Source organism: Sciurus carolinensis, chromosome 12 (genome assembly GCF_902686445.1).
Source record: "Sciurus carolinensis chromosome 12, mSciCar1.2, whole genome shotgun sequence".
NCBI classification, from domain to species: domain Eukaryota; kingdom Metazoa; phylum Chordata; class Mammalia; order Rodentia; family Sciuridae; genus Sciurus; species Sciurus carolinensis.
The window spans coordinates 45,738,523-45,754,336 of NC_062224.1; the positions used below are offsets into that span (position 1 = coordinate 45,738,523).

General features: G+C 33.8%; 1 protein-coding gene across 3 annotated transcripts in view; it reads right to left on the minus strand.

The window, feature by feature from the left end:
- The window catches only part of Zeb1 (zinc finger E-box binding homeobox 1), a 162,215-nt gene that overhangs the window by 47,973 nt on the left and 98,428 nt on the right, over nucleotides 1–15,814 (minus strand). For all 3 annotated transcript variants that reach the window (XM_047520024.1, XM_047520023.1, XM_047520021.1), the window contains exon 2: nucleotides 14,979–15,179. In XM_047520024.1, the coding sequence (XP_047375980.1) occupies nucleotides 14,979–15,179 (201 nt within the window). The remainder of the gene's footprint in view (nucleotides 1–14,978; nucleotides 15,180–15,814) is intronic.

Here is a 15,814-nt window from a genome sequence, read left to right on the forward strand (position 1 = left end):
AAATTTAACGTTGATGGTATTTTCAGACAATAGTACTTAGTTACCCTAAATTTTTTTGTTTATATATATATTGATGGTGAATACATCCTAGTTTAATATCTACAATAAAATTGAATCATTTTTAAGAACATAATTATAATTTAATATGTAATTCAGATAAGTTTTTAAGAATAGTTTTTAAAGATCCTTATTACATGACATTTTAATACATGACACTGATTTACATTATGCTATAGATCTGTGAATATCAGTTTCATGTGCTGGTCTCTAGCACAGCTGAATATAACTGACCACTTTCTCATTTACTATTTCTCCTTTTGCTTATAAGTCTTTAGTTAGTTGACACAGGTATTGTGGCTTCCTTGAGCTCAGCAACATTAAAAGGTCTTTGCCTCATTTTCCCTCGCTCCTCGCTCCTTTTCCTGTAACTTGGCAGAAAACCCTTCATTGAGCAACTGGCTTTCTAAACTTCTTTCTAAAAACCTTGCAGTTCCTCTACGTTCTCAGCAAAATATTTCTAATCTTTTTTTTCAATAGCATAAAAATTTTATATTCATGTTTTCTTGAAGTTACAGTATGATCAAGATACTGTTTCTTGCATACTGGCTAAGTTTTTTTATTAAGTGCACAAAAATGTAATGAAAACAAAACAGCAAAGCAGACAGGTCTTACTAAAGAACAGAACTTGAAAGTAATGGTAAAATACAGTGCAACTTTATTAAGCAGTGTCTGCCCTTCAGAGCAAGTTCCATTTGTGATAACTCAAGTTCTCTGTTTCTGCTTCAGGATCATGTTTGTTTAACCAACCATATCCAAACTGACTAAACTTTCAAATTCAGCTGAAAGAATCATCTTGGGGAACCAAAATCAACTTGAAGATAGACGTTTTCTTATGGAATCTAAAGTCCCATTACCTAACAAAGGTGAATGCATGATTAAGAGCAACTAAATGACAACCAACTAAAGTGAATTACTAATAGTGACTCATCTTCTTATTAGTGAATTAAATTAATTTACTGAGGACTCTGAATCAGTGCTCTGGCAAGAAGTTTTGGTTGCCCTGGATCAATGAGTGGTGCTGCAAATTTGCTGTGAACCTTTTCACAATGATATTCAAACTCTTATAATGGATACTTGTTAAAAGGATGCTTTTTAACAAGTGGAATGCACTGATATTTTACTTTTGTCAAAATTGTTTATCAAAGGAAACCAATTTATGTTTATTGGTTTGTTCGTTTGGCTGGGCAAGATGGTTTTAAGCATGGTGTGATATACACAAACTTTTATCTATTTTTTAAATTAATTAAGTGAGGTAAAGCTTAGAATTGTTACTTTACACAGGTTTAGAAATATAGTTTATAGAAGTTATCTATCTGAACTGAAGAATACTTTCTTTCTTGTTTTAAATAATTTTCAGTGCCTGAGAATGTTCTCTGCAACATAATGCATGTTAAGCAATAGTTCAAATGAAAATAATGCTATGTCAAGGCAGGAATTAATATACAATTCAAAATATCTTATGATTTGGCTATCAGATTTACTATAGGATTTGGTCAAAAATGACCTTTTAGGTAGCTTATACAGAATAAAAATTAGAAATTGTTAATATTCACTATACTGGTTTCATTAGTTTTATCTATCCATATTTATGCATTTTTGTTCCAATCATCACATAATTGTCGATCCTGGAAGAGATTTTAATACCCATTGTATATACAAAGGGTATATATATTTTTACTTTCATTATTTCTTCCTTGTTATTATCCTAATATTCCTTCTTTTATCACTTTCTGTTTTAAAGGTTTTTTTTTTTAAAAAACTACATTTAGGATAGATTTGCTGGTGACAAATCCTGTTAGTATTCCTTCACCTAAAAATGTCTGGATTTCTTAATTCTTTCAGAATATTTTCTCTGAATATAGAATTCAAGATTAACAATTCTTTCAATATTTTAAAAGTGTGCTTTATATGCTGCTGGTCTCCACAGTTTCTTATGAAAAATCACTGTCATTCAATTGTTTTCTGCCTATAGATAAAAGCATCATTTCTCTCTCTCTACTTCATTTTTTTATCTTTTGTTTTCATAAATTTGATTATGAAATTTTTATGACATGACATGACATGAATTTTTTATGACATTTGGGGAGTAAATTTATGACTTTTGTCAAATTTTGGAAATAATTGGCAATTTCTTTGAATACTTTTTTTCAGTTACATCTTCTTCTTTCTCTCTGGAATTCTAATGTCATAAATTTTAGATCTGAATAGATTTCAGACTCCACTCTTTTTTTCCCAGTGTATTCTCTCTTTGTTGTTCAGATTAGGTAAATTCTATCATTCTAACTCCAACTTCATTGATTTTTTTCCTCTGTTCTTTCATTCTGCTACTGAGTCTACTGACTAAAGTTTTTCCTTTACTTTAGTTATTGTATTTTTCAGTTATACAATTTCCATCTGGTGCTTCTTTATATTTTCAATATCTTTGCTAAAATTGTTTCAGCTTCAAGCCATGTTCACAAGTGCTTATTGAAATATTTTTACATTGGTTGCTTCAAAATCTTTGTAAGATAATTCTAACATCAGTATCACTTGGGGTGCTGGTTTCTGTTCATTGTCTTTTCTAATTCAAGTTGAAATTTCCTAGTTTGTGTAATGACAAGTAATTTTGAACCAACATGGAACATTTTAATTATAATTAAAACAGATGGAGACACTCCAGAAGACAATCTTCTGTTTGGTCAGGCCTTCTTCCATGACACCACCCCAGTGGAAAAGGAAGATGTCCTTCCACTAACTACCAAAAAGAGGTAGAAGTGTAGGATTTCCTACTAAGCTTCTTGTCCCCTGCCTGGAAAGAAGGTTGCTCATTACACCAAGGCAGAGGTGAGAGTTCGGGCTTCTCACTAGATTTCCACTGATGCCAACCTAGTTGCAAGGTCCTCATTACTGCTTCCCAAGCGGCTTTCATTGACACCATAGATGAAGGGCTACTTCATTACCTCTGAAAGCCTTAACTCTTTACCAGTAGGCTCTAACACCAGCTCAGCACAGAAGTGGGGGATTCCTTGTTATCACTATTGCCACTAGGAAAAACTGAAATGGAAGTCTAAGTTTCTTACGTGTCTCCACTGACACTGAAGGAGAAAGGGATGTGCTTGTTACCATTTGGTGGAGATGAAAGTCCCAGCTCTCTAACTGGTCTTGTCTACACAGGCATGTATGTGTATAGTGTGTGTGGCGGGGGGCAGGTTGTGATGCTTCATTTCATTGAAGATGGAAATGTAAGGCTCCCCACTCAGTCTTAACAGTGGGGAGAAGGAATAAAGTTGCAGGGGTTTTTTTTGTGTGGTATTTGGCTGCAGCAGAGCAGTTATTGTCTAAATGTTTTTGTCTAGAAGGCGGCCTTCTTCCTGGTCCTTTGGGTAGAGAAGAGTAGGATTTCCATGGGGCTTGTTCTGTGTATGTGTACACCTGTTGAGGTTTTTGGGTTACTGGCTTCTCTAGCACCCAGTCTGATCTGCAAGAGATATATAAGCTAAGAAAAAGCCCAGGGTATTCACTGCATGTCATTTGGTTTCTAGAGGTTCCTGGCCTGTCTCCTTCTATTTTCCTTTTTTATTGAAAACATTTTATCATAATTATTATTAATACATATTAATTATATGAATTAACAGGTTTCACTGTGACATTTCTACACATGCATATAGCAAGCTTTGATCATGTCAACCTTCCATTCTATACTTTCTTTGTTCTTCCTCTTTTTCCCCCTCCCCTTTGTCTCATTCCCCTTTCATAATAGTCCTACCTTCAGGTAATCCTTTTTCCCAGTTTTCACTGATGAGAGAAAAAAAATGCAATATTCATCTTTCTGTATCTCGCTTATTTTGCTTAAAATATGACCTCCAGTTCCATCAATTTTCCTGCAAATGACATAATTTCCTTCTTCTTTATGGTTGAACAATGTTTTACTGTGTAACATATTTTCTTTATCCATTCATCTTTTGACAGTCATCTAGGCTGATTGTCAGCTCTAGTATATTTAGGTGTCTGACAAGATTTCCCATTATATTAATTTTTGAAGACACAGATTATAAAATATTTTAATAATTTTTTTTAAAGTGGTTTATGGAAGAAAGCTAGTACTATGCTTTTAGTTCTGTCCTTGGTGCTATGCAACTCATCAAATTCCTGGATGACAAGATGGAGATAGGCATGCTAAACGACATAATCAGAATGAAAAATAAATACAAGTGGGGATGATTCTAACAAGTGTCTCGTTATTAGACTCCCTCCAAACTCAACTATCATGGAATCATCTTAAGCTTTTCTTTTTATCTCAGTCTAGATATAATTTACCAACAAATCCTATTGACTCTACTTTCAAAATAGAACCAGAATTTAGTATCTTCTTACTATCCTTACTGCCTCTATCCTGGTTCAAGATGCCACCTTAGATTATTGTAAAAGTCTTGGTAGTCTTCCTGCTTCTATCCTTCCTTCTAGTTTCTTCTGAATGGAGCAGCCAATTATACTTCTAAAATGAAAATCAGCTCATACCATCTTATGCAAATCTTCAATGTCACCTGGTTTCAATAAGCAGAAGGGTTTCAAATAGCTTATAAGACCTTTAGATATTCTGGCATTATATTAACTTTCTGACTTCATTTCTACCAATCTCTTTCTTATTCATTCTGCTGATGAGCCTCCTAAAGTTCTTCTTATAACAGGTTAAAATTCACAGTAATGTCATGTTATCTGTATATTCCTGATGTAAAGTGATAAGAAGGGTACTTCACTACTGTGTTCTTTATCCTCAGACTAATCTTGAGAAAATAATGAGAAAAATACAAATTGAGGAATATTCTGTACAATGTCTGACCAGTACTTTTCGACATTGTCAAAGTCATAAAAAACAAAGACTAAGAAACTGTTACATACCAGACATAATAATTACATACAATGTGATACCTTGTATTGCATGCTGGAACAGCAAAAGGGCATTAATGGAAAAACAAGTGAAATTCAAAGTCTGGAAGTTAGCTAAAAAATATATTGAGTCCTCTAATCCATGAATACAATGTATTTATTTACTGATGTATTCTCTAGAACCTGTAATAAAGGTTTATAATTTTTTCATGTGGTCATAGACATCTATTCTTCTTTTATAATTTTTACTGATAAGTAGGGATGGCTTTAAATTCTGTATATTAATTTATATTCAATAAATTTGCCAAACTATTCTAATAATTTATCTGCAGACTTTAAAAATGTATAATTACATCAACTGTGAAGAACAGTTTTCTTTTTCTTTTTTTTTAATTTATTTATTTATTTTTTTTTACGTTTACATAGGGTAATGATGTTTATTATATTTTTCCCCTCCCCCCCACCCCTCCCACCCCTCCCACCCCTACCACCCCTCTTTTCCCTCTACACAGTCCTTCTTTCCTTCATTCTTACTGCTCTCCTTAGCCTAACTCTAAACCTAACCCTAAACCTAATGCTAGCCCGTCCCACCCCCCATTATATGTCCTCATCCGCTTATCAGCGAGATCATTCGTCCTTTAGTTTTTTGAGATTGGCTTATCTCACTTAGCATGATATTCTCCAATTTCGACCATTTGCCTACAAATGCCATAATTTTATCATTCTTCATTGCGGAGTAATATTCCATTGTATAAATATGCCACAGTTTCTTTATCCATTCATCAACTGAAGGGCATCTAGGTTGGTTCCACAATCTGGCTATGGTGAACTGAGCAGCAATGAACATTGATGTGGCTGTATCTCTGTAGTATGCTGATTTTAAGTCCTTTGGGTATAGGCCAAGGAGTGGGATAGCTGGGTCAAATGGTGTTTCCATTCCAAGCTTTCTGAGGAATCTCCACACTGCTTTCCAGAGTGGCTGCACTAATTTGCAACCCCACCAGCAATGTATGAGTGTTCCTTTTTCACCACATCCTCGCCAACACCTATTGTTGCTTGTATTCTTGATAATCGCCATTCTAATTGGGGTGAGATGAAATCTTAGGGTAGTTTTGATTTGCATTTCCCTTATTACTAGGGATGTTGAACATTTTTTCATATATCTGGTGATTACTTGTACATCTTCTTCTGTGAAGTGTCTGTTCATTTCCTTAGCCCATTTGTTGATTGGATTATTTGTATTCTTCGTGTAGAGTTTTTTGAGTTCTTTATAGATTCTGGAAATTAGCGCTCTATCTGAGGTATGGTTGGCAAAGATATTCTCCCACTCTGTAGGCTCTCTCTTCACATTTCTGATAGTTTCCTTTGCTGAGAGAAAGCTTTTTAGTTTGAATCTATCCCAGTTGTTTATTCTTGCTTTTATTTCTTGTGCTATGGGAGTCCTGTTAAGGAAATCTGATCCTGGGCCAACAAGTTGAAGATTTGGACCTACTTTTTCTTCTATAAGATGCAGGGTCTCTGGTCTGATTCCGAGGTCCTTGATCCATTTTGAGTTGAGTTTTGTGTAGGGTGAGAGATAGGGGTTTAGTTTCATTCTATTGCATATAGTTTTCCAGTTTTCCCAGCACCATTTGTTGAAGAGGCTATCTTTTCTCCATTGCATATTGTTGGAACCTTTGTCTAGTATGAGAAAATTGTATTTATTTGGGTTTGTGTCCATGTCCTCTATTCTGTACCATTGATCTATCTGTCTATTTTGGTACCAATACCATGCCGTTTTTGTTACTATTGCTTTGTAGTAGAGTTGAAGATCTGGTATTGCAATACCCCCTGCTTCGCTCTTGCTACTGAGGATTGCTTTAGCTATTCTAGGTTTTTTATTCTTCCAGATGAATTTCATAATTGCTTGCTCTATTTCTGCGAGGTACATCATTGGGATTTTAATTGGAATTGCATTGAATCTGTATAGAACTTTAGGTAGTATAGCCATTTTGACGATATTAATTCTGCCTATCCAGGAACATGGGAGATCTTTCCATCTTCTAAGGTTTTCTTGAATTTCTTTCTTTAGTGTTCTGTAGTTCTCATTGTAGAGGTCTTTCACCTCTTTTGTGAGATTGATTCCCAAGTATTTTATTTTCTTCGATGCTATTGTGAATGGGGTAGTTTTCCTAATTTCTCTTTCTGAAGATTCATCACTTATGTATAAAAATGCATTGGATTTATGAGCATTGATCTTGTAACCTGCTACTTTACTGAATTCACTTATGAGTTCTAAAAGTTTTCTGGTGGAATTTCCAGGTTCCTCTAAATATATAATCATGTCATAGCGAACAGGGATAGTTTGAGTTCTTCTTTTCCTATTCGTATCCCTTTAATTTCTTTGGTTTGTCTGATTGCTCTGGCTAGAGTCTCAAGGACGATGTTGAATAGAAGCGGTGAAAGAGGGCATCCCTGCCTTGTTCCAGTTTTTAGGGGGAACGCTTTCAGTTTTTCACCATTTAGAATGATATTAGCCATGGGCTTAGCGTAGATGGCCTTTATAATGTTTAGGAATGTTCCCATTACCCCAATTTTTTCTAGTGTTTTGAGCATGAAGGGATGCTGTATTTTATCAAATGCTTTTTCTGCATCTATTGAAATAATCATGTGATTCTTAACTTTAAGTCTGTTGATATGGTGAATGACATTTATTAATTTCCGAATGTTGAACCAACCTTGCATCCCTGGGATAAAACCCACTTGATCGTGGTGCACTATCTTTTTAATATATACTTGTATGCGATTTGCTAAAATTTTGTTGAGAATTTTTGCATCGATGTTCATTAAGGATATTGGTCTGAAATTTTCTTTCCTTGATGTGTCTCTGTCTGGTTTAGGTATCAGGGTGATATTGGCTTCATAGAACGAGTTTGGGAGGGTTCCCTCCTCTTCTATTTCATGGAATAGTTTGAGGAGTATTGGAATGAGCTCTTCTTTAAAGGTTTTGTAGAACTCGGCTGAGAACCCATCTGGTCCTGGACTTTTCTTTGTTGGTAGGCTTTTGATGACCTCTTCTATTTCATTGCTTGAAATTGGTTTATTTAAGTTGTGTATGTCCTCCTCGTTCAGTTTAGGTAGTTCATATGTCTCTAGAAATTTGTTGATGTCTTCAAGGTTTTCTGTTTTGTTGGAGTATAGATTTTCGAAATAGCTTCTAATTATGTTTTGTATTTCACTCGTGTCTGTTGTGATGTTTCCTTGTTCATTCCGAATTTTAGTAATTTGAGTTTTCTCCCTCTTTCTCTTTGTTAGTGTGGCTAAGGGTTTATCAATTTTATTTATTTTTTCAAAGAACCAACTATTTATTTTATTAATTTTTCCGATTGTTTCTTTTGTTTCGATTTCGTTGATTTCAACTATTTCCTGTCTTCTACTACTTTTGGTATTGGTCTGCTCTTCTTTTTCTAGTGCTTTGAGCTGTAGTGTTAACTCGTTTATTTGTTGATTTCTACTTCTTTTTTTGAATGCACCCCATGAAATAAATCTTCCTCTAAGTACTGCTTTCATAGTGTCCCAGAGATTTTGATATGATGTGTCTTTGTTCTCGTTTACTTCTAAGAATTTTTTTATTTCCCTCCTGATGTCTTCTGTTATCCATTCATCATATAATAGTGTATTATTTAGTCTCCAGGTATTGGAGAAGTTTCTGTTTTTTATTCTGTCATTTATTTCTAATTTCAATCCATTATGATCTGATAGAGTACAAGGTAGTATCTCTATCTTCTTGTATTTACTAACAGTAGCTTTGTGGCATAAAATATGGTCTATTTTAGAGAAGGATCCATGTGCTGCTGAGAAGAAAGTGTATTCATTCTTTGTTGGATGGTATATTCTATATATGTCTGTTAAGTCTAAATTGCTGATTGTGTTGTTGAGATCTATAGTTTCTTTATTCAATTTTTGTTTGGACGATCTATCCAGTGGTGAGAGAGGTGTGTTAAAATCGCCTAGTATTATTGTGTTGTGGTCTATTTGATTTCTGGAATTGAGAAGGATTTGTTTGACGTACGTGGATGAGCCAATGTTCGGGGCATAGATATTTATGTCTTTTTCTTTTCTAATTTCTATTTCTAGTCATTTATTTTCTTGTCTTATTGCAGCAGGTAGCATCTCCAGTAAAAGGTTAAGTAAAGTGGTGACAATGGACATCCTCACCTAGTTTCTGATCACAAAGGAAAAGTTTTCAACATTTTACCATTAATTATGATATTTGTGATAGATTTTACATAGACACACTTTATTAGATTAAGGAATTAGCAATTATTCTAAGGATTTTAGCTTTACTGATATCCACTCACAGGTACTAAATTTTACTGAACATTTTTTTCTTGTTTTTTATATGAATATTTGATTTACTAAGTATGTTATAGTGGCATTTAAAAAATGACTTAAATGTTTTTCTGACTTTGCATTCCACATATGTACCTATACATATATTGTACAGCTAATATTTTGTTTGTGATTTGTCTCTTGTGTTTTGATTGAATCTGTATTTTTCCTTTCTTATTCTTCTTTGTTTAGTATCAAGGTTACAATAGTCTCATTTATTTTGAGTTGGGGGATCTTCCTTCTTACTAGTCTTTGAAAAAGTGACTTAAAACTAGAATTACTATCTTGTTGCATGTTTAGAAGAACTTACCAGTGATGCCACCTAAATATCTATGAAGGAAACACATACACATAAACACACAGAGACACATTATGATGCAGTAAGCTTTACTATTATTCTTTTGGTGTGCGGATCTATGAATTTTAACACATGTATAATTTCATGTAATCACCACTACAATCAGGATATAGAAGAGTTCCATCATCACCCCAAAATCCCTAGTGCTAGTCCTTTATTGTCACTATCTCTAGTCACCTCAATTTCTAGCAACTAATTACTTGTTATCAAAACACTTTCATCTTTTTGAAAATGTCATATAAATGAAATCTTTATAATATGCAATCTTTTGAGACAGACTTCTTTTACTTAGCATAATGCCTTACGGTTTCATCGAAGTTCTTGCTATGTCAATAGTTCAATCCTTTTCATTGCTGAGTAGTAGCATTTTGCGGATGTACAGAAGTTTCCTTATCCTTTCACGTACTGAAGAGCAATGGGTTTTTGGTGGTTAATTTTAGGTGTCAACATGACTGAATTAAGAGTTACCTAGACAGCTGGTAAGGTAGTGTTTCTGAATGTCTGTGAGGGTGTTTCTGTGAAAGAAGTTACATGAGTTTCTGGAGTGAGTAGGTAGAGCAGATTCATCCAATTGGTTAATTTTCAGTGGGATGATGTATGCACTCCTGAAAGTAGAATACTGTAGTCCCTTATAATTATTGTTTTGATATGTATTTCCCCTTTGGTTCTATTATTTGCTTTACATATTTTGGTATTTCAACACTGGACAAACATATATTGACAATTGTTATATCTTCTTGGTAAATTGATCCCCTTCTCATTATATGATGATGACTTTGCTATGACAGTTTTTTAACTTAAATTATATTTGTCTGATGTAAGTATAGCTACCTCTGTTCTCTTTTGGTTACCATTTTCAGGGAATATCTTATTTCATCTTTTCTCTTTCAGCATATGTGAATCCTCCTCAATGGCAAAAAAATAAGTTTCTTGTAGGCAACATAGTTAGAACTTTTAAAAAATAAATTTTTCACTGTCTTTTTATTAGAGTTTAATCTAACATTAAAGTAATTATTGACAGATATAAACTTTTTATTGCCATTTTGTTGTTTTGGCTGCTTTGTAGTTCCTTTCTTCCTTTTACTGTCTTCCTTTATTTGATGATTTCATAATGCCATTTTTAATTACTTTCTTTTTTGTACCTCTGTTTTTCTTTGTAAATACCATGTTGCTTACAGAAACCATCACAGACTCATAGCAGTCTATTTTAAGCTGAATTCAACTAATTTTCAGCACATACAAAAACTTTTACTTCTATTTTCATTTATGTTATTGGTGTCACACTAATACTTTTTTATGTTGTGTATTCATTAATAAATTATTGTTGCCACAGTTATTAATACTTTTGTCTTTTAACTTAGAGTTAAGTGATTTATGCACCATTACAGTATTAGAGTATTATATATTCAAATAAAAATTTACCTTTACAAATGAATTTTCTACCTTTCATATATTCTCACATTGCTAATTATTATACTTTCGTTTCAACTGAAGGACTATCTTCATTATTTTTTTAATAAAGCAGGTCTAATAGTACTGAAATCTCTCAGCTTTTTATATAGTCTGAGAGTCTATCTCCTCTTCATTTCTTGAGGACAGCCTTGCAGGTATTCATATTTTTGGTTGGCAGTTTTTCTTTCAACACTTTGAACGGATCATCCCACTCTGTCCTTGCCTAAAAACTTTCTGCTCAGAAATCTGCCAGAAGTCTTATGGCACTTCACTGTTGTTTTTGGTGTCTTCAACATTCTGTATTTGATTTCTGATGATCTGCCTATAATGTGTCTTGAATGTAATATTTCTTTATGCTCAACCAATGTGGTGCTTTCTTCATTATGGATCTCAATAGTCATTTCCCTTTCCACCTTTGGGAAGACTTCTGTCATTATTTCTTAGATAAGCTTTCTATCCTTTTTCTCTGATCCCTTTAGAATTCCTGTAACAGGTATACTGGTTCACTTGATGGGTCCCATAAGTCCTGTAGGTTTTCTTAACTCTTTGTCATTCTTTTTTCTCGTTGGGAAGCATAGTGTCAAATGGCTCATCTTCAAGTTTACCGATTCTTCCTTTCACTTAATTAAGTTTACTGTGGAAGTTCTCTATTGAATTTTTCATTTCATAGGCTGTACTCTTTAGCTCCAGATTTTTTTAATGGTTTCTATTTCTTTGTGGAACTTCTAGTTTGTTCATGTATTGTTTCCTGATTTTGTTTAGTTGTCTATCTGTGAGCTCTTGGAGCTCATTGAGCTTCTATAAAATGATCATTTTTAAGTCCTTTGTCAGGTAATTTATAGACTGTCATTTCTTTGGGGTAACCGAGGCTTCATTTTGTTCCTTTGATGATGGTCATGTTTCTTTGGGTCTTAATATTCCTGAGTTGTTTCTATTTATGTCTTGGTATTTAAAGAAAAACAATCATTTCCTTCTGGTTTTAATGACTGGCTTTTGGAGACAAAGTTTGTCTTAGTCTGTTCCTGCTGCTATATCTGAGAGCGAATAATGTTTTTATCTTTTCTCCACATTTTTATTGGTGCATTATAGTTGTACACAATGGTGGGATTCATTGTTACATATTCATAAATGCACAAAATACAACAGTATAATTTGGCCAGTAACATTCCCCAGTATTTCCCCTTCCCCCTATCCCCACCCCACTCATCCTTTTCTTCTCCCTGGTTTCCTGATCACCCTTTGTTTTCATGAGACCCACTCTTCCCTTTCTTTTCCTTTTTCCTTTTCCTCTCCCACATATAAGAGAAAACATACAACCTTTGACTTTCAGAGTTTGGCTTACTTCACTTAATGTGACATTCTCAAGTGAGATTGTTCAAAACAGTATAAGACAACCTGTGGTTACTACTTCTCAGAGACAATCTTTATCTTTCCCAATACCTAGCTAAAGCAACTTGGGTAACTTTTGAAGATGGTAGGGATGCAGATGGTTTGCTTTTAATTCATCCTTATATTCAAGATGTAATCCACACTGCTTTAGTTTGGGTCTGGAATGTCCCTCAAAAGTTCATATGGCCAACTGGTAGCAATATTAAGAGGTGGTGAAAGGTTTAGGATGTGGGACTTAGATGGAGGAAGCAGATCACTGGGAGAATGTCCTTGAAGACTGTATCTTGGTCCTGGCCCCTTCCCCTCTCTGTTTCCTGACTGCCATGAGATGAGCACCTTTACTCCATCACACACTCTGTTATATTTTGCCTTGCCACAGGCCCAGAAACAAAGGAGCCAAGCAACCATGAATTGAAACCTTGGAAACTGTAAGCCAAAATAAATCTTTCCTTCTTTTAAAAAAAAAAATCTTTTATGATCTGCTCTACTTACATCTGTGGGTTTCTATCTTCCCTTGGATTTTTACATGTTAATACCCTACTATCTACTTAGCCCTTTTTAACTGTTAAGATTTATTTATTTATTATTTTTTAAGTATAACATCATTCATTGTTTTCAGTAAGAGGGTTATTCCAAATAATCTATCTCAACTACTTTAAAAAATAGAACCTCTTTATTGATTTTTTCATCTTTTTTTATCCTTCCATTTGTTTCATTCTTTGTCTTTCTTTCTTTCCAGACAGATAATTTTCTTTCTTGCTTCTATATTAAGACTTTGGATCAAGTACAAGATGGATCAATTTGGGCTCACAAATAGGAAATATAAGGAAAACCTGCTTTAAAAGCTTTGAGCTTAATATTAAAGTTTAACAGGCCAATTGCTCTACCATTATCTGGCCATCACAGTAAGTAAGCAAGTTGATTTCTTTGGTTTCTACTTTCCAGAAATCTAGGATGTATGTCAATCCTTTCCCTCTAAGACCCTCCACATAGAATCAACCAATTCTACCTCTTATATTTCCTTTCTATTCCCATCCCAGGGGTCCTGGCTTTGATTCAGGAAATCCTACCACTGCCTGAAATACTAACAAATCATTATTGAAGGAAATCATTATTGAAGGTGTTCACTGGCCTTAGGCTCAGCTACCCCCTGAAGTTTTGTTTTTTTTTTTAATCCCATATTGCTCTGGACTTACTTCTGAATTTCATATCAATGATGCTCTTCTTATAGTTTTCATGATAAAGTTCAAATTCCTTGATTTAGTACACAAAGCACTTCATATTCCTTCCCTTTTTTATTTCTCTGATCTCATTTTCTGTGAATACTCTTTGCTAAAGACCTGTGACTTCATGCACGTTGCTTCTTCAGTTTGAAGCACCTTGTGTTCTCTCCTTTTGTCTAATTAACCTCTTTTAAGTTCTTTAGAAATCAAGACTAGCACTGTTTCACTCAAAAATTCTTCCAGGACTCCTAGCCTCTCTGATTCAGATGTTTCTCCTTAATGTAAGATTTGCCATATTGTAGAACTCTTTAATTTCTGCTACCCTGTGCCTCCTATTTGGATTTTTCTCTAAGCTTCCTTGTTTCATTATCTAGATTCGCTGATGGGCATGCTTGACCTCTTTCCCCAGATTTTCTAGCTTAGTTTTGATGTCCTACCTAGAGGAACTCCTTGAACTTGACTCACTTTGCAGCTTCTTTGACTGACCATGGATTTGACCTCTTATAACGCTTTACTTTGCTGATGCCCTTGTTTCTGATTCTCGATCTCTCTAATTCAAATACCTACTACTTTCACCTCCTTTAAAAAATAATACTGGTGCTTAAATCTTGGCAATACAGGCTAAATAACTGAACTAGTTTATAGGAAAAGTAGAAATGAGGACTGTTTGATAGATAAGAAGATTAAACATTCAGTATTTAAAAAGGCAGAAGAGGGTTGTCTTCTTACTTCCATTGCTCCTTCCATTAAACCATGCTTTACTGAATTAAAAATTTTCCTTTAGTAAAAGAAATTAAATCAAGTAAAAGAATGAAATTACTTATACAATTCTAATGTTTGTACATGTAGGAAGGTTTACAAATGCTAAAAATGCTCCCATTATTTTTGTGTTTAGGATTTTTGTATATTTTAAGTGTAATTTTTAATACACTAAATAACTAATAAACTAATGTTTCTAAGTATATTCTTCATGGGGGAATCACAATGTGAAATTAAAGGTAGGTTCAATTATATCAAATAGCTTGACTGTGGTTAGAAAAATTTACTAAAGTTCAATATATTGTGTCATTATAAAGATGGGCAAAACAACTATTATTCTGTTTAATAATCTCCTTTTTAATAAGAAGAGCACCTAATATTGGTTGATATACAAGTAAGTTTTCTGTTCACATGAATCTTTTTATCCAATTTGTCTTTTGGTTAATATATACTTTTAAAAATAATCAAGAGCCTAGAATATTATAAAAAGTTAAGCTTACCATCATCTTCCCAGCAGCTCTTAGCACTCCCTTCTCTTTCACTGCTCCCTGGTAATACTGTCTGGTCTGTTGGCAGGTCGTCATCTGGCACACCACCTTCACAATCAGCTGCATCTGTAACACTTTCTTCTTCCACAATATGGAGTTTGTCTTCATCATCTGAATCTGAATTTGTTTCTACCACAGTATTATAATTTGTAACTGTAATACAAACAAGAAATGAATAATCAAAACTAACTAGTATTATAAAAATCATTTATATAGCTCAGAAAAGTAGAAATTATAAATGATATTTAAAGCTGTTTGTAACTCAATAATGCTTTCTTTTAGACCATAATACACCAAAAGCTAATTTCACAACACACACACCTACAGCACTTACTAGATACTAGATGACCAAAATGGCAAATAGCAGCAGCTACACTTAACTGAACATGACACATACAAATGCTTTATAAATACTAACTCATTTAGTTCTTACAACTTTATAACAATTCTATGAAACAGAGTTCTACCACCTACTATTTACACCTATTTTATGGATGTGAAAACCAAGGAGAAAGAGGATAACTTGTCCAAGATCATACATCTACTAAGTCACAGAGCCAGAATTTGAAGCCCAAAAAGTCTGGTTCCATATTTTATGCTTTTACACTATATCAAACAAACATTCTCAAACCATAATGAACTTATTGCATACAATACTGCCTATGTACAATTAGGGCTTCAAATCAAAGCATCACAACTTGAGAAAAAAAAGTCTTTCATAATAAAATTGCAGCATAGCTTCGAATTTACCACAAAAAAAAGTATTGTCAAGTTGTCAATTAGTCCAT